At 40.3% G+C, this 21,755-nt stretch overlaps 11 protein-coding genes across 11 annotated transcripts; 4 read left to right on the forward strand and 7 right to left on the reverse strand.

Moving 5' to 3' along the window:
* The first annotated feature begins 739 nt into the window (after positions 1–739).
* SJAG_03671 (cystathionine beta-lyase) lies at positions 740–2,516 on the forward strand. The gene has a single exon (XM_002174771.2). It carries the CDS (start codon positions 1,107–1,109, stop codon positions 2,283–2,285), a length of 1,179 nt encoding a protein of 392 aa, XP_002174807.1. The 5' UTR covers positions 740–1,106; the 3' UTR covers positions 2,286–2,516.
* Positions 886–4,088, reverse strand: SJAG_03672 (pig-K). Its single transcript, XM_002174772.2, has one exon. The coding sequence runs from the start codon at positions 3,704–3,706 to the stop codon at positions 2,558–2,560; it is 1,149 nt and encodes a 382-aa protein (XP_002174808.1). The 5' UTR covers positions 3,707–4,088; the 3' UTR covers positions 886–2,557.
* SJAG_03673 (dynactin complex subunit) lies at positions 3,710–5,588 on the forward strand. The gene has a single exon (XM_002174773.2). It carries the CDS (start codon positions 4,254–4,256, stop codon positions 5,337–5,339), a length of 1,086 nt encoding a protein of 361 aa, XP_002174809.1. The 5' UTR covers positions 3,710–4,253; the 3' UTR covers positions 5,340–5,588.
* Positions 5,589–5,721: 133 nt separating this feature from the next.
* Positions 5,722–7,159, forward strand: SJAG_03674 (ATPase expression protein; the record flags this gene model as incomplete). The annotated part of the gene is made up of 2 exons (XM_002174774.1): positions 5,722–5,735; positions 5,884–7,159. The coding sequence occupies 2 exons, from the start codon at positions 5,722–5,724 to the stop codon at positions 7,157–7,159; spliced, it is 1,290 nt and encodes a 429-aa protein (XP_002174810.1).
* A 22-nt stretch (positions 7,160–7,181) lies between these two features.
* SJAG_03675 (DNA repair endonuclease rad2) lies at positions 7,182–8,948 on the reverse strand (the record flags this gene model as incomplete). The annotated part of the gene is made up of 1 exon (XM_002174775.2): positions 7,182–8,948. Exon 1 carries the CDS (start codon positions 8,589–8,591, stop codon positions 7,182–7,184), a length of 1,410 nt encoding a protein of 469 aa, XP_002174811.2. The 5' UTR covers positions 8,592–8,948.
* Positions 8,949–9,106: 158 nt separating this feature from the next.
* On the reverse strand, positions 9,107–11,341 carry SJAG_03676 (nucleoside diphosphatase Ynd1). Its single transcript, XM_002174776.2, has one exon. The coding sequence runs from the start codon at positions 10,932–10,934 to the stop codon at positions 9,246–9,248; it is 1,689 nt and encodes a 562-aa protein (XP_002174812.1). The 5' UTR covers positions 10,935–11,341; the 3' UTR covers positions 9,107–9,245.
* On the reverse strand, positions 11,290–12,893 carry SJAG_03677 (elongator complex subunit Elp4). Its single transcript, XM_002174777.2, has one exon. The coding sequence runs from the start codon at positions 12,584–12,586 to the stop codon at positions 11,543–11,545; it is 1,044 nt and encodes a 347-aa protein (XP_002174813.1). The 5' UTR covers positions 12,587–12,893; the 3' UTR covers positions 11,290–11,542.
* On the reverse strand, positions 12,839–14,443 carry SJAG_03678 (translation initiation factor eIF2B alpha subunit). The gene is made up of 4 exons (XM_002174778.2): positions 14,128–14,443; positions 13,946–14,085; positions 13,446–13,888; positions 12,839–13,346 (listed from the first exon to the last, which is right to left on the reverse strand). Exons 1-4 carry the CDS (start codon positions 14,261–14,263, stop codon positions 13,058–13,060), a joined length of 1,008 nt encoding a protein of 335 aa, XP_002174814.1. The 5' UTR covers positions 14,264–14,443; the 3' UTR covers positions 12,839–13,057.
* SJAG_03679 (pantoate-beta-alanine ligase) lies at positions 14,380–15,764 on the reverse strand. Its single transcript, XM_002174779.2, has one exon. It carries the CDS (start codon positions 15,577–15,579, stop codon positions 14,683–14,685), a length of 897 nt encoding a protein of 298 aa, XP_002174815.1. The 5' UTR covers positions 15,580–15,764; the 3' UTR covers positions 14,380–14,682.
* A 15-nt stretch (positions 15,765–15,779) lies between these two features.
* On the reverse strand, positions 15,780–20,206 carry SJAG_03680 (silencing protein Rik1). The gene has a single exon (XM_002174780.2). It carries the CDS (start codon positions 19,048–19,050, stop codon positions 15,889–15,891), a length of 3,162 nt encoding a protein of 1,053 aa, XP_002174816.1. The 5' UTR covers positions 19,051–20,206; the 3' UTR covers positions 15,780–15,888.
* SJAG_03681 (protein phosphatase regulatory subunit Par1) lies at positions 19,524–21,755 on the forward strand. The gene is made up of 6 exons (XM_002174781.2): positions 19,524–19,718; positions 19,766–19,855; positions 19,904–20,114; positions 20,176–20,933; positions 21,008–21,306; positions 21,364–21,755. The coding sequence occupies exons 1-6, from the start codon at positions 19,716–19,718 to the stop codon at positions 21,635–21,637; spliced, it is 1,635 nt and encodes a 544-aa protein (XP_002174817.2). The 5' UTR covers positions 19,524–19,715; the 3' UTR covers positions 21,638–21,755.

The following is a 21,755-nucleotide window of genomic DNA, read 5'->3' on the forward strand; positions in this document are numbered from 1 at the left end:
TTGCAGTGTGCTCCAACAGGTCGTTATATCATTTAAGGTAGAACTCTACTATTTCCTATACTGATTAACGCTCTCCAACACGATGTGTTAAGTTTTTAACAAGCTTCTTTGTGCTTCGTTGCACTCTCCTCCTGCTCCTTATGTCGATCCATGCAGATCGCCGACAATTCTAACCTTATTTTCGCGTCCTGAACGCGTCTAATGCCAAAACAAAACAGAACTGCAATATCCAACGAAAACACATTGTTCAACTGCAGTTCTTGCTGCTTCCTGCGGCACCAATGCCACACTCCCTTCTCTTGTCTTTCCTTTCTCGCAGTCAATTGAATTCCTACTGATACGTGATACGAATCCGTTGATAGATTCCTATTCGAGCCGGATGAAAATTTCCTTTTTGTTTCTGTTTATATCAGTTCCAGTAACGCCATTTTTCCGAGTCACCAGAGTTATCGGCTGCGCCTATCTGCACCTTCTACTCGAAGAATCGACTTCTCTGGGCGTCAATTGACCTGAAACGGTCGAAATATCACTTGGTTTGTATGGGGAAACCCTGTACGCGCGTCTGGGATTTTCCTGGGCCCTTTGACGCAGATCTTTTGGCTGTAGCTTTGGTATTGCTTCACTTCAACCTGAAATTGCGAATTCGCTTGCAAGATTTTCGCTGATGACATTGTCGCTAGCCGGCACTAATTCGCATGAACTTTTTGTTGGCGCCATCTTAAAATAGGCGGCGATTATCTGACACACACCACATTACCGTCACCACCAATAGCTTCCACCCTGACAAGGAAGTGGTCGAGAAACTCGCAATTTATAAAGCGCCAGATCCTGTCCTTTTTTCCGTTACATTCATTCATTTCACACGAAATAATTTTTTATCGAGCGCTAGGGTTTCGCTGATTTTTTTGTGATTTATTTGGATTTTTTCGGTTTAATTTTTTTTTATTTTTTAAAAACTTTTTTATTCCTTTATTTTTTGCGAATTATTTTTTTTATTTCAAATAATTTTTTCCTTTTTTTCTTCGTGAAATCGTTCTTCTGTGTGGTTTTTCTTTCTTTTTCTTCTACACACATACCGATCTTATTTCATTTAAATCAACACTAAAATGACTGTTAACGACATGCCTGAACACAAGTTTTCGTTGTCTACCGAATTGGTGCATGTCACCACGAACAAGGATCAATACAAGGCTTCCTCTGTTCCTATCTACCAGTCGGCTACCTTCCAACAAGAGACTCTCGACAGTCCTGGTGAATTCGACTACACCCGGTCGGGAAACCCTACTCGTACTACCTTGCAAGGCCACTTGGCCAAGTTGATGAAGGCCAAGCATGCTTTCGTTACTAGCAACGGTATGTCAGCCTTGGATATGATTGTTTGTATGCTGGAGTCCAACAGCCACGTTGTTGCTGGCGACGACTTGTATGGCGGCAGCGACCGTTTGTTGACTCACTGCAAGAAGTTGTATGGTTTTGAGGTGTCCAACATTGACACGACCTCCATCACTGCCTTTGAGGCTGCTTTGCGCCCCGATACGGCTATGGTTCTGGTCGAAAGTCCTACCAACCCAATGATTAAGATTTGCGACGTAAAGGAGGTCATCCGTATTACCCGCCAAAAGTCTCCCAAGGCTATCATTGTCATTGACAACACAATGCTTTCTCCCATCTTGTGTAACCCCCTTGACTTTGGTTATGACATCGAGTACGAGTCCTGCACCAAGTACTTGTCTGGTCACCACGATGTCATGGGCGGTGTGATTGCCACGAACAGCGACGAGTTGGCCAAGCGTATTTACTTCAACATTAACAGTCGCGGTGCTGCCCTTGCTCCCTTCGAGTCCTTCTTGTTGCTTCGTGGCATCAAGACGATGGGACTTCGTGTGGAGCGTGCCCAAGCAAACGCAATTGCCGTTGCCAAGTTCTTGAAGAGCAAGGGTCTTAAAGTTAACTTCCCTGGTCTTGACCCCGAGGACCCTTCCACCGCCGTCTTTAATAGCTTTGCTCGTGGACCGGGTGCTGTCATGTCTGTGCAGACGGGTAGCGTTGAGAAGTCGAGAGCTATTTGCGATAACACGAAGCTTTTCGAGATCTCCGTCTCTTTCGGTTCCGTTAACTCCCTTATCAGTATGCCTGCATACATGAGTCATGCTTCCATTGCCAAGGAGGTCCGTGAGGAGCGTGGCCTTAAGGAAGACTTGATTCGTATTTGCATTGGTATCGAGGATGCAGACGATTTAATTGCTGACCTTGATAATGCGTTGAAGGTTGCTAAGCTGAACTAATGATTGCCTGATTTTGCACTTCCTCACAAAAGAACTGTTCTGCGTTTCCGAACGCGGAACTTCCGCTGCATTTTGCTTTCCTCCTCCCTTAAAGCTTCATATTTGGATTAGGTTATTCAATAAATATAAAATGATTGCCAAATAAATGGATAGTGGGGAGTTTATGAGGACGTAATGTTGTTACACATGGAGAAACGAGACAGTGTAAGTATGCATCTGTCAATCCATGATGATATTACATAACATAATTTTTTTTCTGTGTAAATTAATGATCAACGTTTGCTTCGTAACAAAAGGACAGGGAAAAGGAAAACGGTAAGTAAAGCAAGGAACGGCGAGAACTTGTGAATCTTGGAGTCGCCAAGAATGCTGCTGCTGGTTAACAGCTCGGCCGTATCATTTTGTGTGTTTGAGGAAGTGGCACGAGGATAAACGATGCCTGTGTCGTTTGCAGGGGAGAAAACCGTCAGTTTATTTTCGGGAGACGATTCTTGCAAAAAGGAGACATTTTCGTATGCATTGAGCTCAATGTCTCGAACATTGCCAAAAAAATCGGTAATGAGCACTTGTGACAAATCGCGGTGAAACAAATCTGTGCGCACACCAGGTTGCGATTTGATGAGATTCACATCATACGAATCGAACAGGTCTTTCAATGTGAGTCTGCTCTTAATATCAACTCGTGTCTCGAGGAACTCCAGATTGTAGAATGTAAACCGGTCGATAACGGCTACGCCAATATCAGTATCTGCGTGGTGCGAGAGGGACGATGTTCCTACTTCGCTGCTTCCAACTGCGAGGATATTTGGAGTGTAAATGTGTTTGTAAAGTGAGTTTGCTTGACATGTATCAGCGATAAATAAGATTTCGTTAAAGCGTTTATGCTGATGCATCTGTTCCAAAGCATCGGCAATATCATGAGCGCTTAAGTCTTCGGCATCTTGAAATTTGATAAACTCATCACCTCCATGTCCTGTCATGTATATGAGTATGTTAGAATTCTCGTTCGTCAACAAACGTTTGCTAACCGGTGTGTTCTCAGGAACACGGCCCGTCAGCAAACGAATAAAAGATTCCACAGTAACTTCATAACCACGGTAGTCCACCTGAATATCATCTCCATACAAATCTAAAGCCCGGTCGGCATTACCGAAAACGGATGCAGGGAACATGTTGCGGGGATTGCAAGCAATGTCGTCTGCCAGCATCAGAATAATTTGATCGTCGGGAATGCCCAATCGTTTTACAGAGCGGTAGATACCCAAAACATTGGCAATATGGCGATAATTGAACCAAAACCGAGAAGTGGAAATAAGCACTGCCCAGTTGTTTGTATGTGTACTTTCAGCAGTACATTTGGTAAAGAAAAGTGCAAACAATAGTACCGTAGAGACAATACTCCTTAATGAGCGCAAATGCATCTTTGCTTTTTTATCGTTTTGATTTTGTTATTTTTTTGTATAACCGCTCTTTTTAACGAAACAATCCGTGAGATCCCTCCTCTCCTTCACACTACGGTGAAACGAGTAATAAATAATAACGCAAATGACTGTAGACCTTGTTTTTGCCTGTTTTTTACAAGTTATCGAGGAAAAATGAAAAGGTATATCCTGGTGTAAAACACAGCTCTAGGGAGCGGGTAGATCGGTAACCGAAGAGGATTTATTTTTTCCCGGAACTTATTTTGATCACTTTCTCGCGTACAGAGGCACTTTTACAGTTGTTTAACAGCTATTTTGCAGTGTTCTTCTCCGTTTTCGCTCAATGAAGTGTCTAGGTAAACTTTGACGCGTACGTGTTTGCATTAACGTTGGTAAACCTTATTTTGAAACGAGAGGAAAACGCGAATAGTTTAAATGAAAACAAAGAAATTGCTATATGAATGGAGTTGTTAACGTTTTGTTAGTTAAGCTAGCATATTTACACTATTGACTTTCAATTTCTTTTCATATCGACTTTCACGAGAACATGTCTAACTCCATTGAATTGGAACTGGACACGGCCCCAGAGGTTTATGAGTACGATGAGCCAGTTCAATTGAATGAAAAGCACAATACCTGCGCGTATGAAATATCCGACTGTGAGATGATGAACTGTAAAAATGCTGCACAAGATTCAAGGAAGCTATTTTACGGAGACGAGTCCTCAGAAGCGATACAGGCCCAGACTCTTAGGGAATCAACTTTCAATAGAACCGCCGAATGCTGTTTAGATGAACAGAAAGAAACTTTCTCTCAACGACTTGCGAACTTAAAGCAACAAGTTGACGAACTGTTACAAGAAGCAATGACAAAAGATGATCAAATTGGAGAACGGGATTGTCACCAACTTAATAAAAAACTTGACGCATTTCAAATTCAAGAACGTTTGAACATCTCGGAACTTGAGCAGAAGCTTGCATTTGAGCCAAACAAGTTTGGGGATATGAATAAATGTGAAGATGAACTTCGTCAGCAACTACAAAAAACACAAACTGAAAACGCTTCACTTCGTTCACATATCTTAGAACTAGAGAAGAATCTGTCCATTCTTGAGGAAAAGGTTGGCGTACTGGATGAACCTATAAACCTGACATTAAATCGTCTGTGTTCACGAGTTGAGCTATTAGACTCCATTGATGAAATACAAGTAAAAAAAAGAATTGAGCTTCTTCAACAGCTTCGTGACCAGTACGAGGAATACATGAAGGAAAAGCTGAATGTTGAATCTTTAGATACTGAGTTTTGTACGGATCGAGAATTTACTCACATGCTACAGAAACTTTACGAAAAGATACCCGTCATCAACCAATGGGTAAAAGTACTGCCACTCTTGTATAAGCGATTGAAGGACACTCATCGTCTACATATTAATGCTGCAGACACCATTACACAGTTATCGAAATTTGACCAACAAACGGATCAACTTTTAACAGAAACTAAGGCTTGGGAGAAAACGATACGTGATTGTACGGCTCGTTTAGAGGTATTGAACACAACAGAAGATACAGAAAACAGTATTGCGATTAGTAAGCGTTTGGAAGAGCTTGAAAGTGCTATTCTACAAACTTATTAAGCACCAACGTTAACGAAATGGAACATCAAATTCGAGCTGGGAAAGTTTTGAATGCTGTACACTCAAAGACTGCCGTCTGTAATCTATGTTAAAATTCTGTAATTAGTACAACATTAAAAAAACAAAAACTGAAACAATTCCCATGAGCACTGTACATCGCATGTAACATTCTCTTTCCAATAACATTAAAATTCCCAGAACTCTCCATAACTACGGCGAATTGAGACTCGTAAATCATTTTCTTTTCTATTCCACCTTCGACCAAGCAAGTCTGCTGTTCACCACTTTTTACAGTTACTGACTAATAATTTAAAGTATTTGCGGAAGTAGGATTTCCTGAAGGTACCTAAGTGCCAGAAAAGCAATACTGGATGTTTGTTATATGTTGTTTGAAGGGTAGTTGTCTATTTAGATGAATCCGGTTCTACTGCGATATCTCTTCTTGCTTGGTAATTATGTTTCGCTTTGCACTGAGTTCATGTTTTCGAATACAGGCTAAAGTTGTTTGCGCGAGATGCTTTTCTAATTCAATAATAAATTCAAGCCTGCTTGAATTGTTAAGGCAACCTCCTTCAGAAATACAATTTCGCTATAAAGTACATGAGAAAACGAAAAAGTTGGCGGAAGAGGTAAAACGGGGCGATCTTGTGAGCATCACAAAGGAGTACAATACTCTTCGGCAGCGAAAGGAACTCTCATTCATTTCTAGACATCTATACCAAAACCTATTACGCTCTCTACGCCCTGCAAAGTCTGAACAAAAGAGTAACATTCCAATACCCCTTATAGCAAGCACGGCCTTTAAAATATTTCGTGATGTTGTAAGACAAGATGTTCAATTGTCTATAAATGATTGTAACCATTTGTTGCATTTGTCGTTCTTGGTAGGCAATAGAAAGCTTGCCAACCAGATACAAATGTACGTGAAAAAAAACAAGCTCTCGCCAAATCGCTGTTATTATAATAGCATCATTTCTCTGATTGTCGGAAGAAAGGCAGAGTTAAAACGTCACCTTAGATACCAAGAACTTTGCAATAATTCTGTTTCTTCATATCAACAACGCGTCCTCGATGTCATAAATCAGTCCATGAAGGAACATGGGATTTTTCCTAATGCGATGAGTTTTGATCAGCTATTCTTAAGTATTGCCAAAGACAATGAGCCTTGGAAAATGCACTCTTTTCTTCAATCACATTACGGTGTTTTTCTAAACGGGGAAAATATTAAGAAATATTCTCTAGATGATATTCTCTATCCTACAACGCATACACTATCAGCAGTTGTAACCGGTTTCTGTGCCGTTGATGATATTAAGAATGCCTTTGCCTACCTTGAAGCGCTGTCTACTCTTTATCAACTCTCTGTACCTAAGGATGTTTGGCAGAGGCTCTTACAGTATGCAGCGTCATCCCGATCTTTTAAGCCAACTCACTATTGGCTTCTTCACGTTTTTGAATCATATCTCTCGTCGACAAATGGCTTTCCAGCTGTAGACATATTGTCACGTCTACTTCACATAACGTGTAGCAAACATTATATTCTCACGAGCACACTTCTTTATGAACGTTGGATTCATTTAGTCACTTGCTCATTTTCTCTATGGTCCCCAACCCGTATAAGAAGCCATTACGAAATGTTAGACGAGCATAAGGAACGTTTGCAAACAAGGTACCAAACAAGGTTTAAGGCTTATGATAACAATTTTACTGCACACCAATTGCTTGAAGCTGGTCTTCAAACAATTCAAAAGCATCTTTCAAACTTAGACGAGGAAGCGGATACACTTCATCAACTTCCACAAAAATTACAAACGAAGTAAATAGAATATATAAGGGAACTACCTAAAGAGAAGTCAGATCAATTACTGGTACATTTTCATAACAAGCTAAATGCCCATTATCACTCTCATTTTCTCTCCATGCACCGCCCAGACTTTTGCGCAAATATACCTTCTTACCATCACTTTTTTGGGGTTTCGTTGGCGAATCATCGGGAACCACTATAACTTCTGGCTCCGTTTTGTTTTTAAGACTGTGAGATTCTTTTTGCTTAAACTTCGACTCGGTATTCTTCCTTATTAATTTTCCTTTGGTAATGACCTCCAATCTTGGTAACTCATCTTCAGTATCGGAATCCTCCAGTGTGAGAGTGTAAATTTTAGGACTACACTTTGTTGGATTACTCGAGAGCTGCCGTGCCTTTTCCTTCAAAGCTGTCGTTGGCTCAAGACTTAATCTCCGTGTTGTCTGCGTCAGTTCATTAATTTGCTTGGAAAGATTGCCCTCGGATGTGACGTTATTTATAATGGGACAGAGCTGCGTAACGATGTTGTGTTCGTAGTTTTTGAAAAAAACTTTAGGAACCCAAAAACGGAGCTTCTTTTTTAATTCGTCTTTTCTTGGAGAATCGTCTTTGGAAAGTACCTCGTCAATGATATAACTAACTCGCGTAAGGATAAAGCTGTAAGGCTCCAATTCAATTCTTCTCATGACAATTTGAGCTGTGTCCGTGGTTAGCTTCTCGCCACGAATGGTTATCCGAAGGTTTTTAAACTTATTCTGATATAGCAATGACCATGTCAAGTATGGCAAAGAAATACTTCGACTAAAGCCTAAAACCCCTTCAATCCCAGTCCAGCAAAATGTGTTTTCCGTGTATGCGTGAATTTCACTTAGGTCTGGTTCACGAGTCCATTGAGCAGCTGAGAAAAAGTTCTTCAACGCGCTCTCAGCTGATACAACCGGTGATGTATAATATCCCAAAATATTTGGATCAGGGAAGTTGTTCTCAATAACAAAATTTATTCTCCGCCTGGAAAGATATCCACCCTTGTTTTCTCGAATAGCAGTCTCTAATGATCTACGCCAGTTGTCGTAGTCTTTTGTTTTCACCAGCTTATCGCCGTAGCCAAGTTTTGCAGCCGCCAAAGCGGTTTGTATACCGCAGTTAAGCAGACCTTTTGTATTGTAATCTCCGCTGTTTAACAGCGCGATGAGAATGACTCCGTTGCAGTTTAAATTTGTCAATGTATAAATCTTGTCGGCATTATACACTTGGATATTGAATATGTTATTTCGTTCTGAGGACTTATCATTTCGTATAATATGTCGACCTCCGAAGGCAAAAACATCCGCATCTTCAGTCCAAACATAGTCCACAATTTTGAGCTTTTGAAGCAGGGCGCAATCTGCTTCTGCCTCACCGGGTGCATCCCAATACAACATACCAAACGCAGTTATTAGTTTTTTCATAGCTTTGTGTAACGGCAGTTCGCGCGTATTTAAATGCAATAGCTTATTACGTTTCCAGCTCGGTCTCTTTGGTCCATCAAAGACAAAAACAACTGCTACTCCTGCCTTTTGTAAACGACATAACCGGTAATAAAATGTTCTGAGAGCAGGATTTGATCCGCCTTGTCCGGATTGAATCTGTATAGACCAAATAGATGCATCAATAGCAATTTTTAACGGACAAGAGTGTTTTTTCCAGTGTTCAACAGACAGTTGCAATAAGTCAAAATTATTAGCCTACGTACTCATACGTGAACTACACTTACTAGAACTAGTTTTTGAAGAATCAATTTCTTCCCATAATCCAGGTATTCCCATTTCTTAGACCCGCTCTTCCTCCATGAACGGTTGTAGGCAGTTTGACCAATTATTTCAGTAAACCAAAAGGCAGAAGATATTTAAACGAGTTTTGATTGCAATTATCAAACAATCAGATAATTTGCGTTTCAACGACAACTATATGATTAAAGAAAAAATGTGCTTATTCACTAAAGAATTCTGTTAAATAAAAGATGGACGATTAGAAGTCTTACAACTAGATTATTGCTCAAGTTACCCAAACTTGGCGGGATTTATCGTAAAAACGTCGTAAACGGTGTGGAAGCGGACTTATTATTAACGCTCGGTTGAAGGACGAGGAATTCTTTCCCGACTTACAGTACGAGAGAGCACACCCGATGAATTAATGATGGTCGTAAAATTAGAGGTAGATTTGCTTCTGGGTAACACAGGACCGAGTTCAACATCATCTTTAGCTGGCTCGTAAACCTCTTCATATGCACCAGTAGCTGTCATAACAGTGCGATATTTCTTATCCTGAAAACGTCTTACCATGGAACGAAGTTTATGTCTCTGTTTTCTGCTGAAAATAAGAAGAAGCAACGAAGAGACACCCAAGAGTACCAATGCCGCTTTCCAGAATATAGAAAATACCAGCTCATTACTGGATGGGCGGACCGGTACGAGTGTAGCAAAGCCCTTCCGTGAAACATCGTTAGATGCGTACAATAAAACCTGTCCCAATGTCCATGAAACCTCAGAACCTTCTATTTTGTTGACGCTGCTGAAAGAAGAATGAAAAGAAGGAATTACATTCAAACCGTCTTCCAAATTATCATGGCCTTGAATGGTTGAATTGCTTTTCGGAACTCCAAATCCTTCATGTAAAACACTCATAACCCAAGTCGCCTTGAAACAGAGTTTCTTCAGTTTGCCTTCACTCATTGCCTTTGCAAAATTACCTTCCTTATACTGTTGCAAAACAGAGTCCCAGTCCTGAGAGCAGAAATCCGCAACTTTCTCGTAATAAGAAGGAAAATGATACTTACCGCCCATATCGAAAACATCATGAGTATTATGCCAAAACTCAGACACACCAATGAACTCTGTAGAGTTGAAGTCAATCGGTGGAACATGGACACCGCCAAACAAACAGGGATCACGATTGCAAGGAAGAGTTTTTTGGAGCAAAGGATTCATTTGTGACACACATTTTTGAATATCGCCTGTTCCAACGAATGAGGCACCATTCATACTGAAGTGGTGATTCTTGTGTGAACATGGGTCCGAAAGTGTTTCACTTTTATCTCTCGCCGAGGAAAGTAATTGCTCGTAATATCTTCTTCTGGCTTCATTCGCGCCAAAACCAAGCCAAGTTGTAAGGAACACATCATAATCTAAATGTCCGCCATTTAAAAGGCCAAGCTGAATGTGCGAAAGTACATCCGAATAATTGCTGTATTTTTCAACGGGCGCTTCAAATGCGACTTGGGCGCTTGCACCTCCCATATCGAGAAAGCCAACTGTCTGATTGGATTTTGGATCCAAGTGTCCAAGGAGGTAATTTACAGCGAGCCAACCATACAATCCTTCAGTTTTGCCATCGATAACACGAATCATGCTATCACAATCATCAAGTTTGAAGTTGTAATTGTCTTGAATGTAACTACACGCATTTGAAAGTATGATTTCCTGTTGCTTCTTCGGCAACAAACGCATTCCGGCAGTAGCACTCAGAAATACAGGCGTATCTTGATACTCGGATTCTGGAATTACCTTTGCAGCGAAGTCTAGTAATTTCTTCAAGTGATCCTTACCAACAGAGGTAGGCTTGGATGAGAAACTTGCAATTCCTGGATTCGTTTTGGTTGTCCATTCTTTTCCATCTGTAGAACCCATGGCAATTTGAGGAAGCTCTGCTGGAAGAACTTCCAATTGTGAAGAGCCTGCTGAATCCCATACGTAAACTTGTAATCTAGTACCACTGGAACCAGCATCCAGGAAAATTCCGTAGTTTTTCTTCATCTTAGAAAAAAATTAATCAGAAGATTTATTATACTGACGAGCACAAAGCTTGTTATATTATATCAAGTCTTTTACGCCCTTCTTGGCTGATAATTACTTTGGGTGACCGAAAAGACAAGCAATTTCCAAAAATGATAAAATTTGTTAACAACAAGTCAATCGACGTTGAATCTTCAGCAAAATCGCAAATAACAGACGGCCTAATGAGTTTCTGTTAATTAACGGTCAAAAGAAGGGCAAAAATCGTCAAATAATTGCCTAAGACTGAAAACCAGGTATTGGTAAACGTCCAGTTTCAAAGGTGTGGATGTGGGATGAAGTTACTTAAATTAACAAAATACTACTATAATAATAGGTCAATAATGTTTAATTGAGGATAATACTCAAGCAACAAGCTGTTCTTAGAGAGTTATTAAAATATTTAGATACTAAAATACGATTACACAGAAATTTAAGTAGTTAGTCCATTAATTGGGTAAACCTGCTATGTCTACTGTATTCTTTCTATAATCGCCATGTATGATATACAAGAGACGAATTTCTAAAGGAAGTAAAATCCGATCGTAGATTCCAAAAATTCCTACATCCGGCATAGCAAATGACCGTGTTTAAAAATCAATGTTTTTGTTTGTCTTTTTTTGCTCTTGATTGTCCACAATTGGCGGCAAAACCCAGGGTTCAATAGTGATATGCCGTTTCGACATGGTAAATGCTAAATCCCCAGCCTCATCTGTATTTGGTTTCTCTGTGAAAGGAAGAGGTAAAGGCAATTTATGTATTTTAAGTAGACCCTGCGTTTTGTCAGTTGGATCCCGTTCATGTTCTTGTTTAACTTCAAAAGGATGAAGCGATATAGCGCACGATGCCAGGTTTTCCAGCCAAAAGGTCTGTTCACAATCCCGGGAGAATAAAGTGATAGGGACTGAACACATGCAAGTAAGATGAATACTAGTAGTACATTTGATAAGTGCCAGCAAACTGTGAATGAAACGAACAAAGTGCATCGGTTTGGAAGCATGAATTGGATAGAACGCCGGAGAGAGCAGCGATGGTAAGACGAGTCTGCATACACTTCCGGAGGGAAGTTGTGACAAAAACTGTGACAAGTCTTGTAGTACAACTGCATACGGATTACTTCCAGACTCGAAAGGCAACCGAGAAGCAGCAAACTTCATTTCCGTAGAAAGTGGGAGATGCTTGGTAAAGCTGAATGAATGCGTGAAACCATCAGGAACATTTTCCACAAATTTCTTTTCTGCCTTTTTTAAGGACTGGTATCTCCAAGCAATTTTCATGCTGTCTGTTGTACGTGGAGACTGATTGTCCGGGTGTTTCACAGTGCGTGAAGGCTTTGAATGTTGATCTGGCAATGTGCGAAACCAAGCTGGACCAATATTCGGACCTAGCCAAACAGCATGTCCTTGCAACAAACCTTCTGCTGCATATGTTTTAAGAAAGACAGAAGCGTAGTCAGTTGTTCCCTGCTCCTCAATCACAATTAAACTTTTGGATGGAATTCCTCCTAATAAATAATAATCCAAAGACTCGCTACCACTACTGGTGATGGTTTGAGAGCTCAAAGGAGACGTTCTGAATCCCCTCGGTAGCTCAATATTTGGTCTCTTCGTAGAGGTATGCTTTTTGAACGACATTTTGCATAACCTGTGATGAAATGTATAAATTTTCCCAAATCAAGCCTTTTTTCCAACGATTAATAAAGCTGTGATTGATCAGTGGAAAAATATTCACTTTACTGTCAGTTTTCCTGTCGTTCTTCCTTTAAAAGAAGACAGATGGTAAAAATTTGGTAGCTAACAGAGAAAGCTGGTAATCAAATAGTAGTTACTAATAGAACTTAACCTGATAGAAAAAGCAAACCAGACACCTTCCGAGTTACTACAGTAAAATGATTTTGTTTCATAGTTCCTTTGTGTAATAACAATAGTTACTTCAACTCTGTACGAATAGATTAAGTTTAAATGGAACTTGAACTACATCTCCAATATACGTTTTCATTATTCGTCTGTTAAATACGAGATGTAAGCTTTTTTTTATTCAAAATAGGCGCCATGAAACAAGGGAGAGCTGCTTCTTCCGAGATTCAATGTGCTGAATTTTTGAGTCTAAAGATAGAGTTTAATCAACTCTTCAGAAACACCGCTCTTAGAATCAATAATACCAAGATCGGTAATAAGACCAGAAATGAATTCCGGCGGTGTTACGTCCAGAGAAGGATTGTTCCGAATTTGATCCTCTGACATAATAATATCATTTTGAATAACATTGGAAGGTGTTGGCTTAACAGTAAGCTTCTCCAAGGACTTTCTAGGTGAAGGATCATCAAACTCCAAAATTGGTCTATTGAAAGGAAGATCGTACTGAGACAGAGGGAACATACGCACAAACTTGTGACTAAATTGAGTTAGAAATCAATCTTCGCAGCATACACCAGTAATGAACGAAAGGTGCAAGCACCTGCTCGTTCATCCAGTGATGGGTCATTCATCATACCTTTCAGCAACAGCATAAAAGGGTTTATGAGCATGCTTAGCAAACAAAGCGAGCTGGAAGGTACCAATTTGATTAATCAAACCACCGTTTTCAACGACACCTTCAGCACCCACTAAAACAAGGTCAACTTTGTTCAAGGTAAAACTAACGGCAGAATCGAGAACAAGGCAAGACGGGATTCCAGCTTCATTTAGGGTCGCCGCCATAATGCAACCAGAGCCGCTAGGACGAGATTCGGTGACATAAACCTTGAAACGAACATGGCGTTTAGCAGCAGCAAACAAAACAGCAGCAACACTACGGGAAAATCCGTGTGTAAGGATCACGCTGTCATCTCTTATTAAAGGGTATCCGAGTTCTGCAATTGTTTGTCTGCAAGCGCGAGCACGTTGAATAAATAACTTGCCATTTTCCATGAGATGTCTCTTGCATTGTTCAAAATCCTGAAGCCAGATTAGCTTAGATGTTCAAAAACCAAACAGTATTTTAACGCTACATACCCCGACGTCGTGCAAAGAACGAGTAACAAAACGCTGGAAAAGATCGCAACCTGCAGAAAGTGAAATACTATTCTCGACACCTTCTTTTAATGCGTTCGATCCATTTTTCAATATATCCATAAACTCAGAGATCGTATTTGCTTCGTAATGTTACTAAAATGAGCTCAAAAGTCATTCCTTACCTTGACTTCTGGACAAAAGCTGGACAAGAGCTTCAATAGCAGCAACAGGCATAGTAATTTCGGGATCATCATGCAGAAACCGATTGTATACCTTAACGATATCAAACTCTTCTGTGTTTTGTTGCTCAAAATCCATTTTCTAGGGTGTCCTGAGCTGAGGTTTTATTGAACAAGTGTTGGTAGAAGATGACATGAACAGTAGAAGAAAATAAGGTTCGCAAGGATACGTTTGAAACGACTGTTGTGTAAGCTGTTAACAAGCTTTACGGTAAAAAGGAAAAGCAGTAAGACGAAACGTTTCTCTTCCTCTCCTTTTTTTCTCAAATTGTACTATTTTCTATCGAAAGGGCAGGCTAGTAAGATTCAATAAGGCACCTCCCCTGTGAAAGTTTGTACAGCTTGTAGAAATATTACTTGTACTATTGTTGTCTAGACTTAATCATAATGTTTTTTCATTAGGTATCAAAAAGTTAAACTACGATGCGATGCTGAGCAGTTATCCCAAGAACTCACTATCAAAACGATAATGAAGCACGCTGACCGGTTTTCAGTAATCTAGAGTATGATGTTGTCCAACAAACGAGTTGTTCCCAAACGAATGACGGCATTGAGTACATACTTTCCAGGCTCTTGATAAGCGTCCAACTCATGCAAATTGTCGATATTGGCAACGGAAACATAATCAATAGTACATGCAGGAAGCTCCTTCTTCAAAAAGTCCTCTACATGCTGAATTATGGTTGCCCTTTTGGTTCCAGGTTTAACAAGAGCCTTGGCCGAAGTGAGTGAACGGTACAAAGCAGTGGCCTCTGTACGTTCCTTCTCGCTCAAATAGACATTACGACTACTCAATGCCAAACCATCTTGTTCGCGGACGATAGGGCAGATGATTACTTGAGTGTCCATCAATAAGTCTTTAACCATGCGACGAAGGACAACCGTTTGTTGGAAATCCTTCTGGCCAAGATACAACTTGGCTGGATGCACGATGTGGAGCAATTTTGTAACAACAGTTGCGACACCGCGGAAGAATGTAGGACGGAATTGTCCTTCAAGCTGATGCGAAAATCCTTTAACCGTTACGAATGCTCCCGTGTGTGTAGTAGAAGCAGGATTGTATCCGGAAGGATACATCTCCGTTACGGTGGGACACAACACTGCATCTACTGCGCGATTCGTGCGTTTTTGGAGCTCACGAATTTTCTCTAAGTCGGAATCAAGAGTACGAGGATACTTGTCTAAATCCTCAGTCGGTCCAAACTGAGAAGGGTTCACAAAAATACTAACAACAACGACATCAGAGTCTTTCATAGCCTGCTCAATGAGCGACATGTGGCCATCGTGCAACGCTCCCATCGTAGGAACAAATCCAATGACTTTTCCATGTTTATACAACTCGTTTCGCCAGTTACGAAACTCGTCGACTTTTTGAAAAACTTTAGGGCTGCTCATAACAATAACGAACGTGAAATAAAGCTGCTTATTTTAAAGAATTGATAAGGGGAGGTATACGCGGAACACTAGGGTGATGCTGCAATAAAAATCGCATCCTCCTAAGGACACGACACTGATGGAATCGCCTCATCTCCGCTAGTTCCGTGTAGGACCAGCATGTTAATATAGGAAGTGAAGCCATCATTCTTAGTTATTATGATAGTTACTGCAGTCATTCATATTGTAGAGACATATACAACAAAATAAAAGATTTATTAACACATCTAAACGATCCTAAAATCATAAACCATTCCCAAAGACAAAGTCCTATGCTACACTGGATAAATCAACTTTTGAAACGACATCCAGTTCATTTAGGACTCGATTTATTTTTTCTTGTGAATTCAGAGACTCTAAACCATCCATGTCCCGGACGAGACGGTACAGCTGTTCTTGTGTCCAGTTTTTCGCAAGCTGAAAAAGACTTGCGTCTACAAAACAGCTAGCAACTTTTGAGTGATCGCTCTCAATTGGAAGTTCATACTTGCCAACATAATTCAATCGCTGGTGCCAAATTGCTTTTTGAAGCGCTATGTATTCCTCCTTTTTCTCATCGAACTGCAGAACGCTGCCAACGGCACCTAATTCTGTGCCGAACGTTATTTGTGGTGAAAGAGGAGCATCTTTTTTCACAGTAGTTAGAGACCCGGCACTAGCACATAACACCCTGTCATGTAGTTTCAATGAACAAGTCGACTCTAGACGGAAGCCTGTCGGAGAAGCATCATTGTTGTCGTTTAACAACTGAATTTGATGTACACTTCCGTCAATCGCGAAAGTCAGGTACTGGAAGGGCCGCATGACACACGCATGATAAGCCCATTCGGGCTTTGACTGTATGTTTGCTAACCAAACCAACTGAGAGTCAGAGATTTGGTAAACTGTTAAGGCCCCAAAAGCGTCCACAGTGATTAACCGGTCTTCGTCAACAAGTAACTGAATTAGAACTGTTACACAGTGTGTGGTGCCAATCAAACGAACTTCAGTAGCGTCCAAAACAAATGTCAAAATACAGTCATCGGAAGCTGCGAACAGACATTTTCCATACTCCACGCAAGAAGCAAACCCAGACGAATGGCTATACGTGCTTTGAACGTCTAGCTCGCGATTTTCCGAACTTGCTTTAATTACCAATAGTCTTCCACTGACGGAGAAATAATTATAAGGATACTTTTTCGCAGTCGTCACCACAAATAGCGAGGATGAGCTGGCAATCACAGATGTGCACTCCTCAAATTCATCCAGTTTGAAAGAGCACAACTCAAATTGGTCATAAACTTTCGAGCAAACAAGTGAATACTGAGCGGATAATTCTCCAAGACCATTAGGCTGTTGTTTCAAACCAGAAAACAAAACTGTTTGATCTATTATAGCAGCCTTTTGAGGTAATAGTTTTGTTTTCAGCCGAGTAACTGAAAGTTTTGGCTGATTGTCGAGATGTAAAATAGAGACTCCTTCACTATGTGCGCTTACAAGGCAAAACCTCAACTTCTCATCAAGAAAAGCATTGAGATCTATTGATGAAGGAACATTAAGTGGCATAAAAGCCAGCTTCCCATGAAGTCCATATACCATATGCGGCTTGTCATTTGTACAAATGACATATGCTCCTGTCGATATAAGAAGTCGAGTGAAGTGAATGGGCGTTGAGCCCAATACACGGTAATCCATGTTTGTAATAAGGGATTTTTCTACTGTAGCGACACAGAGATTTCCCTCATCGGAACCCATAAAAAGGTGTAAACGATCGTCATTGCTGAATTGTAGTAAAACATCACGGGGTATAAAGTTTAGACTTTTTCGAAGGACACATATAAAAGAGTTGTCCCTAATTGCCAACATCTCCATGGTTTTGTTCCAAAATCCAACTACAATTCGTAGTGGACTAGCAAAATCAACTGCAGATACTTCTTTTGAAAACGTGGTTCGTGCAATTTCCTTTGTCATATTGTAAATTACAAGTGATGTATTATCAATCACAATAGCCGCGTAAGCCCCCAAAGAACTTACACTTGTAATGCCTTCTAACGGGATAGCATCCTTTGATGTTTCAGTGCAATAACGAAGTGACTTATTTGTGATCTGGACGTAGCCATTTTCACAAGCTGATAGTGCCAATGTACTTTCATCTAAACTTAATTCAGGATCAAATTCAGCTTCGTACAGACTGACCATTGTGAACACTTTTGTTTCATTAGCCATACCAACAAAGAGTTTTAGAACTGATTGAAAGTGCACAGGCCAAACGTGCAAGACTCCAGACAAATCGAATAATGAGATAGGTTCCGCACTAAGCGAATTACATAAGTAAATTAGAGAACCAGAATTAAGTGAACCTGCACATAAAAGCAGAGTGTTTCCACTGCCACTCTCGAAAAACTGCATATCATGTATAGCACCGTGTCCTGCCGTTATTTCCGAGACAGTGTATGACGGTAATGAAAGAATGTGTATGGATCCATTGATATTAGAAGCGAAAAGCCTTTCTTCATCAATAGCCATAACTGAAGATACATTGAAAACTGGTGAAAACGGAAGTTCTTCCACCATCAATGTATACAATTTGTGGAATAAAGGGTTACACGAAAGCGTATACACGTTACCTTCCGCACTAACAAGAACAAATTGTCTTTTTAAACCACGCAGCGCACAATAATGGGAAAACCGTACCGACGGTGCACGGATGGAAATAACAGTACCACGATTGAAATAGGAAATGTTGTCCTCTCCCAGTGCAATTAGTCCCTTCTTTCCAACTGCCATTAGTTTGTAGTAAAGTGAATTTTTTAAGACTACAGAGCCAGAATCAAACGAATCCGACTGCAAATTCAGCTTATGTACCGTCACCTTTGTTGAGTCGACAGTTTGTGAAAGAACGGCAACCTGCGGAGGATTCCCGTGTTGCAGAAAACACATGTCCATAACGAGATATCCGGGAAGTAACAATTCAGCACCGTCTCCGATGGAGAAACCCTGTTGTTTCCGTTGTTCCTCTGAAAAAATAGACAGGCACAAGACCTTCATTTCTGATGTCCTAATAAGTACCAGTTGAGCCTCTTGATTTACTAAGCAAAAGCTTCTCCAGGATGTATTTGGGTAGCTGGGTTGTGTAGTGCACATCTGAAGCGGGCTGTCGAGAGCAACCTTTCCAAAATTATCGTCCCAGTACACAGAAAAGTAGTAGCCATCTTGAGTTACTATAAGCAAATAGTCTTGCTCAAGGTCTAGTGGACGATAAGCAAGTAGATGGAGTGCGTTTGCATGCAGAGGTATTGTGGCACGCTCACAGAGCTCATTGTTTTTACTGAGGGTATAGACAAAAAGCTGAAGGCGACGAGATACGATTATAACGTTCTCATTTGGAATAAATTTACAACAAACAGCAGTCTGTATAGCAGGTGCTTGAATGGATTGAAAACATAGATTCATCCAGGAAGGCAACGAAAGCTCTAGAGAGATAGTGTTGTTGAATCAAAATGATAGAAGTTGCCGAAGGGAAATCGAGAGAATGAATGTAATTTGTTTGAATCCTGGTACCGAATACGAAGTAGAAAGACTAAACTTGCAACAGCACGTTAAGATAATCCAGTGAATATAAAGCTTTAACTGGAAGATTCAATTACGTTCAGCGCTCCACAAAGCTCGAAAACTGCTTTTGTTAACGTCCAAGGGAGTTTTAGACTGAAATGTTTTAGACGAAAAAAGATGCAAAGAATGCAGTTCCGCTAAAAGTTTTAAGACAAACACCTGCTTCTATCTAATAAACAGCTTCCATCGATTAGGACAACTCCTTTAGAGTGTCTGGTATGTGTTTTACGTCTGGACAGTTAATACTGTTTAAGGAAGAGATGTCCCTGGACTAACCTATGCCAAGGGCCACTACAACCATTCACACATTATACAGCAAAACCAAATTGTTTCGTTTCTTCTTCGGTTTTTCTTCATTTTCCTAAAGAATACAGACAATTAGGCCCTTTTTCGTGCAATTCTTGGGGACACTTTTGGGTTTTGGACTATATTTAAACGAGGCTTATTTTTGGAAGTTTTTTTTGTGAGATTGTTGTTACAGCTCCTAACGCTTTACGCCGGTTGTAATGGTAAGTGAAAATTATGGGACAGTTAGACTGATGGATTTGTATATCAGTCATTCCGAAGCCAGTCAGCTGAGGGACAGACCGGCATTCATCAAATGGACGAGCATAGTCCTCCTCCGGACACAGAATTTGCTTCTATAGTAAGAGTTACTTTGTTATTGAACATGATTTACTGACACGTATTTCAGTACCGGAACTCTTGTCCAACAGCACCACCTCATGCTAATGAAGAATTTCTTGATGTCCCGAAAGGTTCATCAAAAACAGTGCCCGTGGACACAATAAAGCTTCCAAGAGACGAAGTCTCTTTGGAAGGGTCTCGACCTATACGAAAGCAGAGGTCTTCTTTTATGCATGTTTCACAAGAATGTGATCTAGTGCGTCTTCCTACTTTTGCAGGTATTTGTTTTGTTCATGGATATAGTTATCTTTGAAGGATTACAGCTAATTCATATGTTAGACGTCCCCCCTAACAAATGGCACTCGTTGATCATTGAAAAACTTGATCAGTGTTGTGTGATCTTTGACTTCAATGATCCTTCTAGTGATTTATATGGCAAAGAGGTAAAACGTGAAGCTCTTCAAGATTTGATTGATCTTGTTTCTATCCGAAAGGAGGCTTTTGACGAATACATTTATCCCAACATTGTTCATATGTTCAGTATTAATGTCTTTCGTCCACTACCTCCACCTTCGATAATAAATGACAATGATGCAGTCGAGGTGGAGGAAGATGAGCTAGCGCTCGAAGTTGCTTGGCCGCATCTGCATCTTGTCTATGATTTTTTCCTTCGGTTCTTCGAATCTCCAAACTTAAATACGTCCGTGGCCAAGGCCTTCATTAATCAGAAGTTTATTCTCAAACTTCTAGAGTTGTTTGATAGTGAAGATCCTCGTGAACGAGATTTCCTGAAGACAATTCTTCATCGGATATATGGAAAGTTTCTGTCTCTAAGAGCATTTGTTCGCCGCTCTATAAACAATATTTTTCTTCGCTATATATATGAAGAAGAACGCTTTAATGGTATTGCCGAGTTGTTGGAAATTCTCGGAAGTATCATTAATGGCTTTGCTTTGCCCTTGAAGGATGAACACAAGCTATTTCTAATTCGTGTTCTCTTGCCCTTACACAAGGCACGCTCTCTACCACTTTTCTATCCACAAATTGTATATGGTGTCGTTCAATTTGTGGAAAAGGACCCCTCTCTAACATGTGATGTAAGTTTGGTACGCTGGGAAGAAGCAATTTTTCCTACGTTATTGTCCTTACATTCCATACTAATGCAGTATAGGTGATCTATGGTCTTTTACGTTACTGGCCAAAAGTAAACAGCTCTAAAGAAGTTCTATTTTTGAACGAAATTGAAGATCTAATCGAAGTGATGGAGCCTTCTGAATTCGTAAAGCTCCAGATTCCGTTGCTTCAAAAACTGGCTAACTCGATCTCGAGCCAAAATTTTCAGGTTGCCGAGAGAGCCTTGTACTTGTTTAATAACGACTATTTTGTGCATTTGGTTGAAGAAAATGTTGAAGTTATTCTACCCATAATGTACCCACCTCTTTACGAAATATCAAAGACGCATTGGAATCGGTAAGTTTCACACAGAGTCGCGAATCCTATTTCTCTTAATTCATTCTAACGCCGCAGCGTCATCCATCTCATGGTTCGAAATGTGCTGAAGTTATTCATGGATATCAACCCAGTTCTATTTGACGAAATTGATTCTGAGTATGTTGAGCTCCGTAGAGAGCGCGCACTCGAAGAAACTAATAGAGCTACAATGTGGAAAAAAGTTGAAGAGATGGCCGAGGTGCATAAAAAAGAAAACGACTCCGCTCAAGCATCTTCCTTTCAGTCTGCTACGGACAAACTTCGTAGGCTTACCATTAGTCCGGTGAACGAAGGTGAAATTCTACCCTAAAAACAACATTCATTTTTCTGCTTTTTAGTTTATGTGTTGTAGCAATGATAATCATGTTTAGTCTATGAATACATTTTTAAGTTTCCTGTGTTTTGTTCGCTCGAATTTTGTTTTGAAC

Source organism: Schizosaccharomyces japonicus, assembly GCF_000149845.2.
Source record: "Schizosaccharomyces japonicus yFS275 unplaced genomic scaffold supercont5.2, whole genome shotgun sequence".
Taxonomy (NCBI): domain Eukaryota; kingdom Fungi; phylum Ascomycota; class Schizosaccharomycetes; order Schizosaccharomycetales; family Schizosaccharomycetaceae; genus Schizosaccharomyces; species Schizosaccharomyces japonicus.

Excerpts from the sequence above, each read along its gene's own strand:
- SJAG_03680 (XM_002174780.2), bottom strand. The coding sequence starts at position 19,050 with ATGAATCTATGTTTTCAATCCATTCAAGCACCTGCTATACAGACTGCT.
- SJAG_03678 (XM_002174778.2), bottom strand. The coding sequence starts at position 14,263 with ATGGATTTTGAGCAACAAAACACAGAAGAGTTTGATATCGTTAAGGTA. Across the intron at positions 13,889-13,945 it reads GTTCTTTGCACGACGTCGGG|GATTTTGAACAATGCAAGAG; the intron begins GTATGTAGCGTT and ends ATCTGGCTTCAG. Across the intron at positions 13,347-13,445 it reads TTTTATGCTGTTGCTGAAAG|TCACAAGTTTGTGCGTATGT; the intron begins GTATGATGAATG and ends AACTCAATTTAG.
- SJAG_03681 (XM_002174781.2), top strand. Across the intron at positions 19,856-19,903 it reads ACACAGAATTTGCTTCTATA|TACCGGAACTCTTGTCCAAC; the intron begins GTAAGAGTTACT and ends CACGTATTTCAG. Across the intron at positions 20,115-20,175 it reads GCGTCTTCCTACTTTTGCAG|ACGTCCCCCCTAACAAATGG; the intron begins GTATTTGTTTTG and ends TTCATATGTTAG.
- SJAG_03672 (XM_002174772.2), bottom strand. The coding sequence starts at position 3,706 with ATGCATTTGCGCTCATTAAGGAGTATTGTCTCTACGGTACTATTGTTT.
- SJAG_03676 (XM_002174776.2), bottom strand. The coding sequence starts at position 10,934 with ATGAAGAAAAACTACGGAATTTTCCTGGATGCTGGTTCCAGTGGTACT.
- SJAG_03679 (XM_002174779.2), bottom strand. The coding sequence starts at position 15,579 with ATGAGCAGCCCTAAAGTTTTTCAAAAAGTCGACGAGTTTCGTAACTGG.
- SJAG_03671 (XM_002174771.2), top strand. The coding sequence starts at position 1,107 with ATGACTGTTAACGACATGCCTGAACACAAGTTTTCGTTGTCTACCGAA.
- SJAG_03673 (XM_002174773.2), top strand. The coding sequence starts at position 4,254 with ATGTCTAACTCCATTGAATTGGAACTGGACACGGCCCCAGAGGTTTAT.
- SJAG_03677 (XM_002174777.2), bottom strand. The coding sequence starts at position 12,586 with ATGTCGTTCAAAAAGCATACCTCTACGAAGAGACCAAATATTGAGCTA.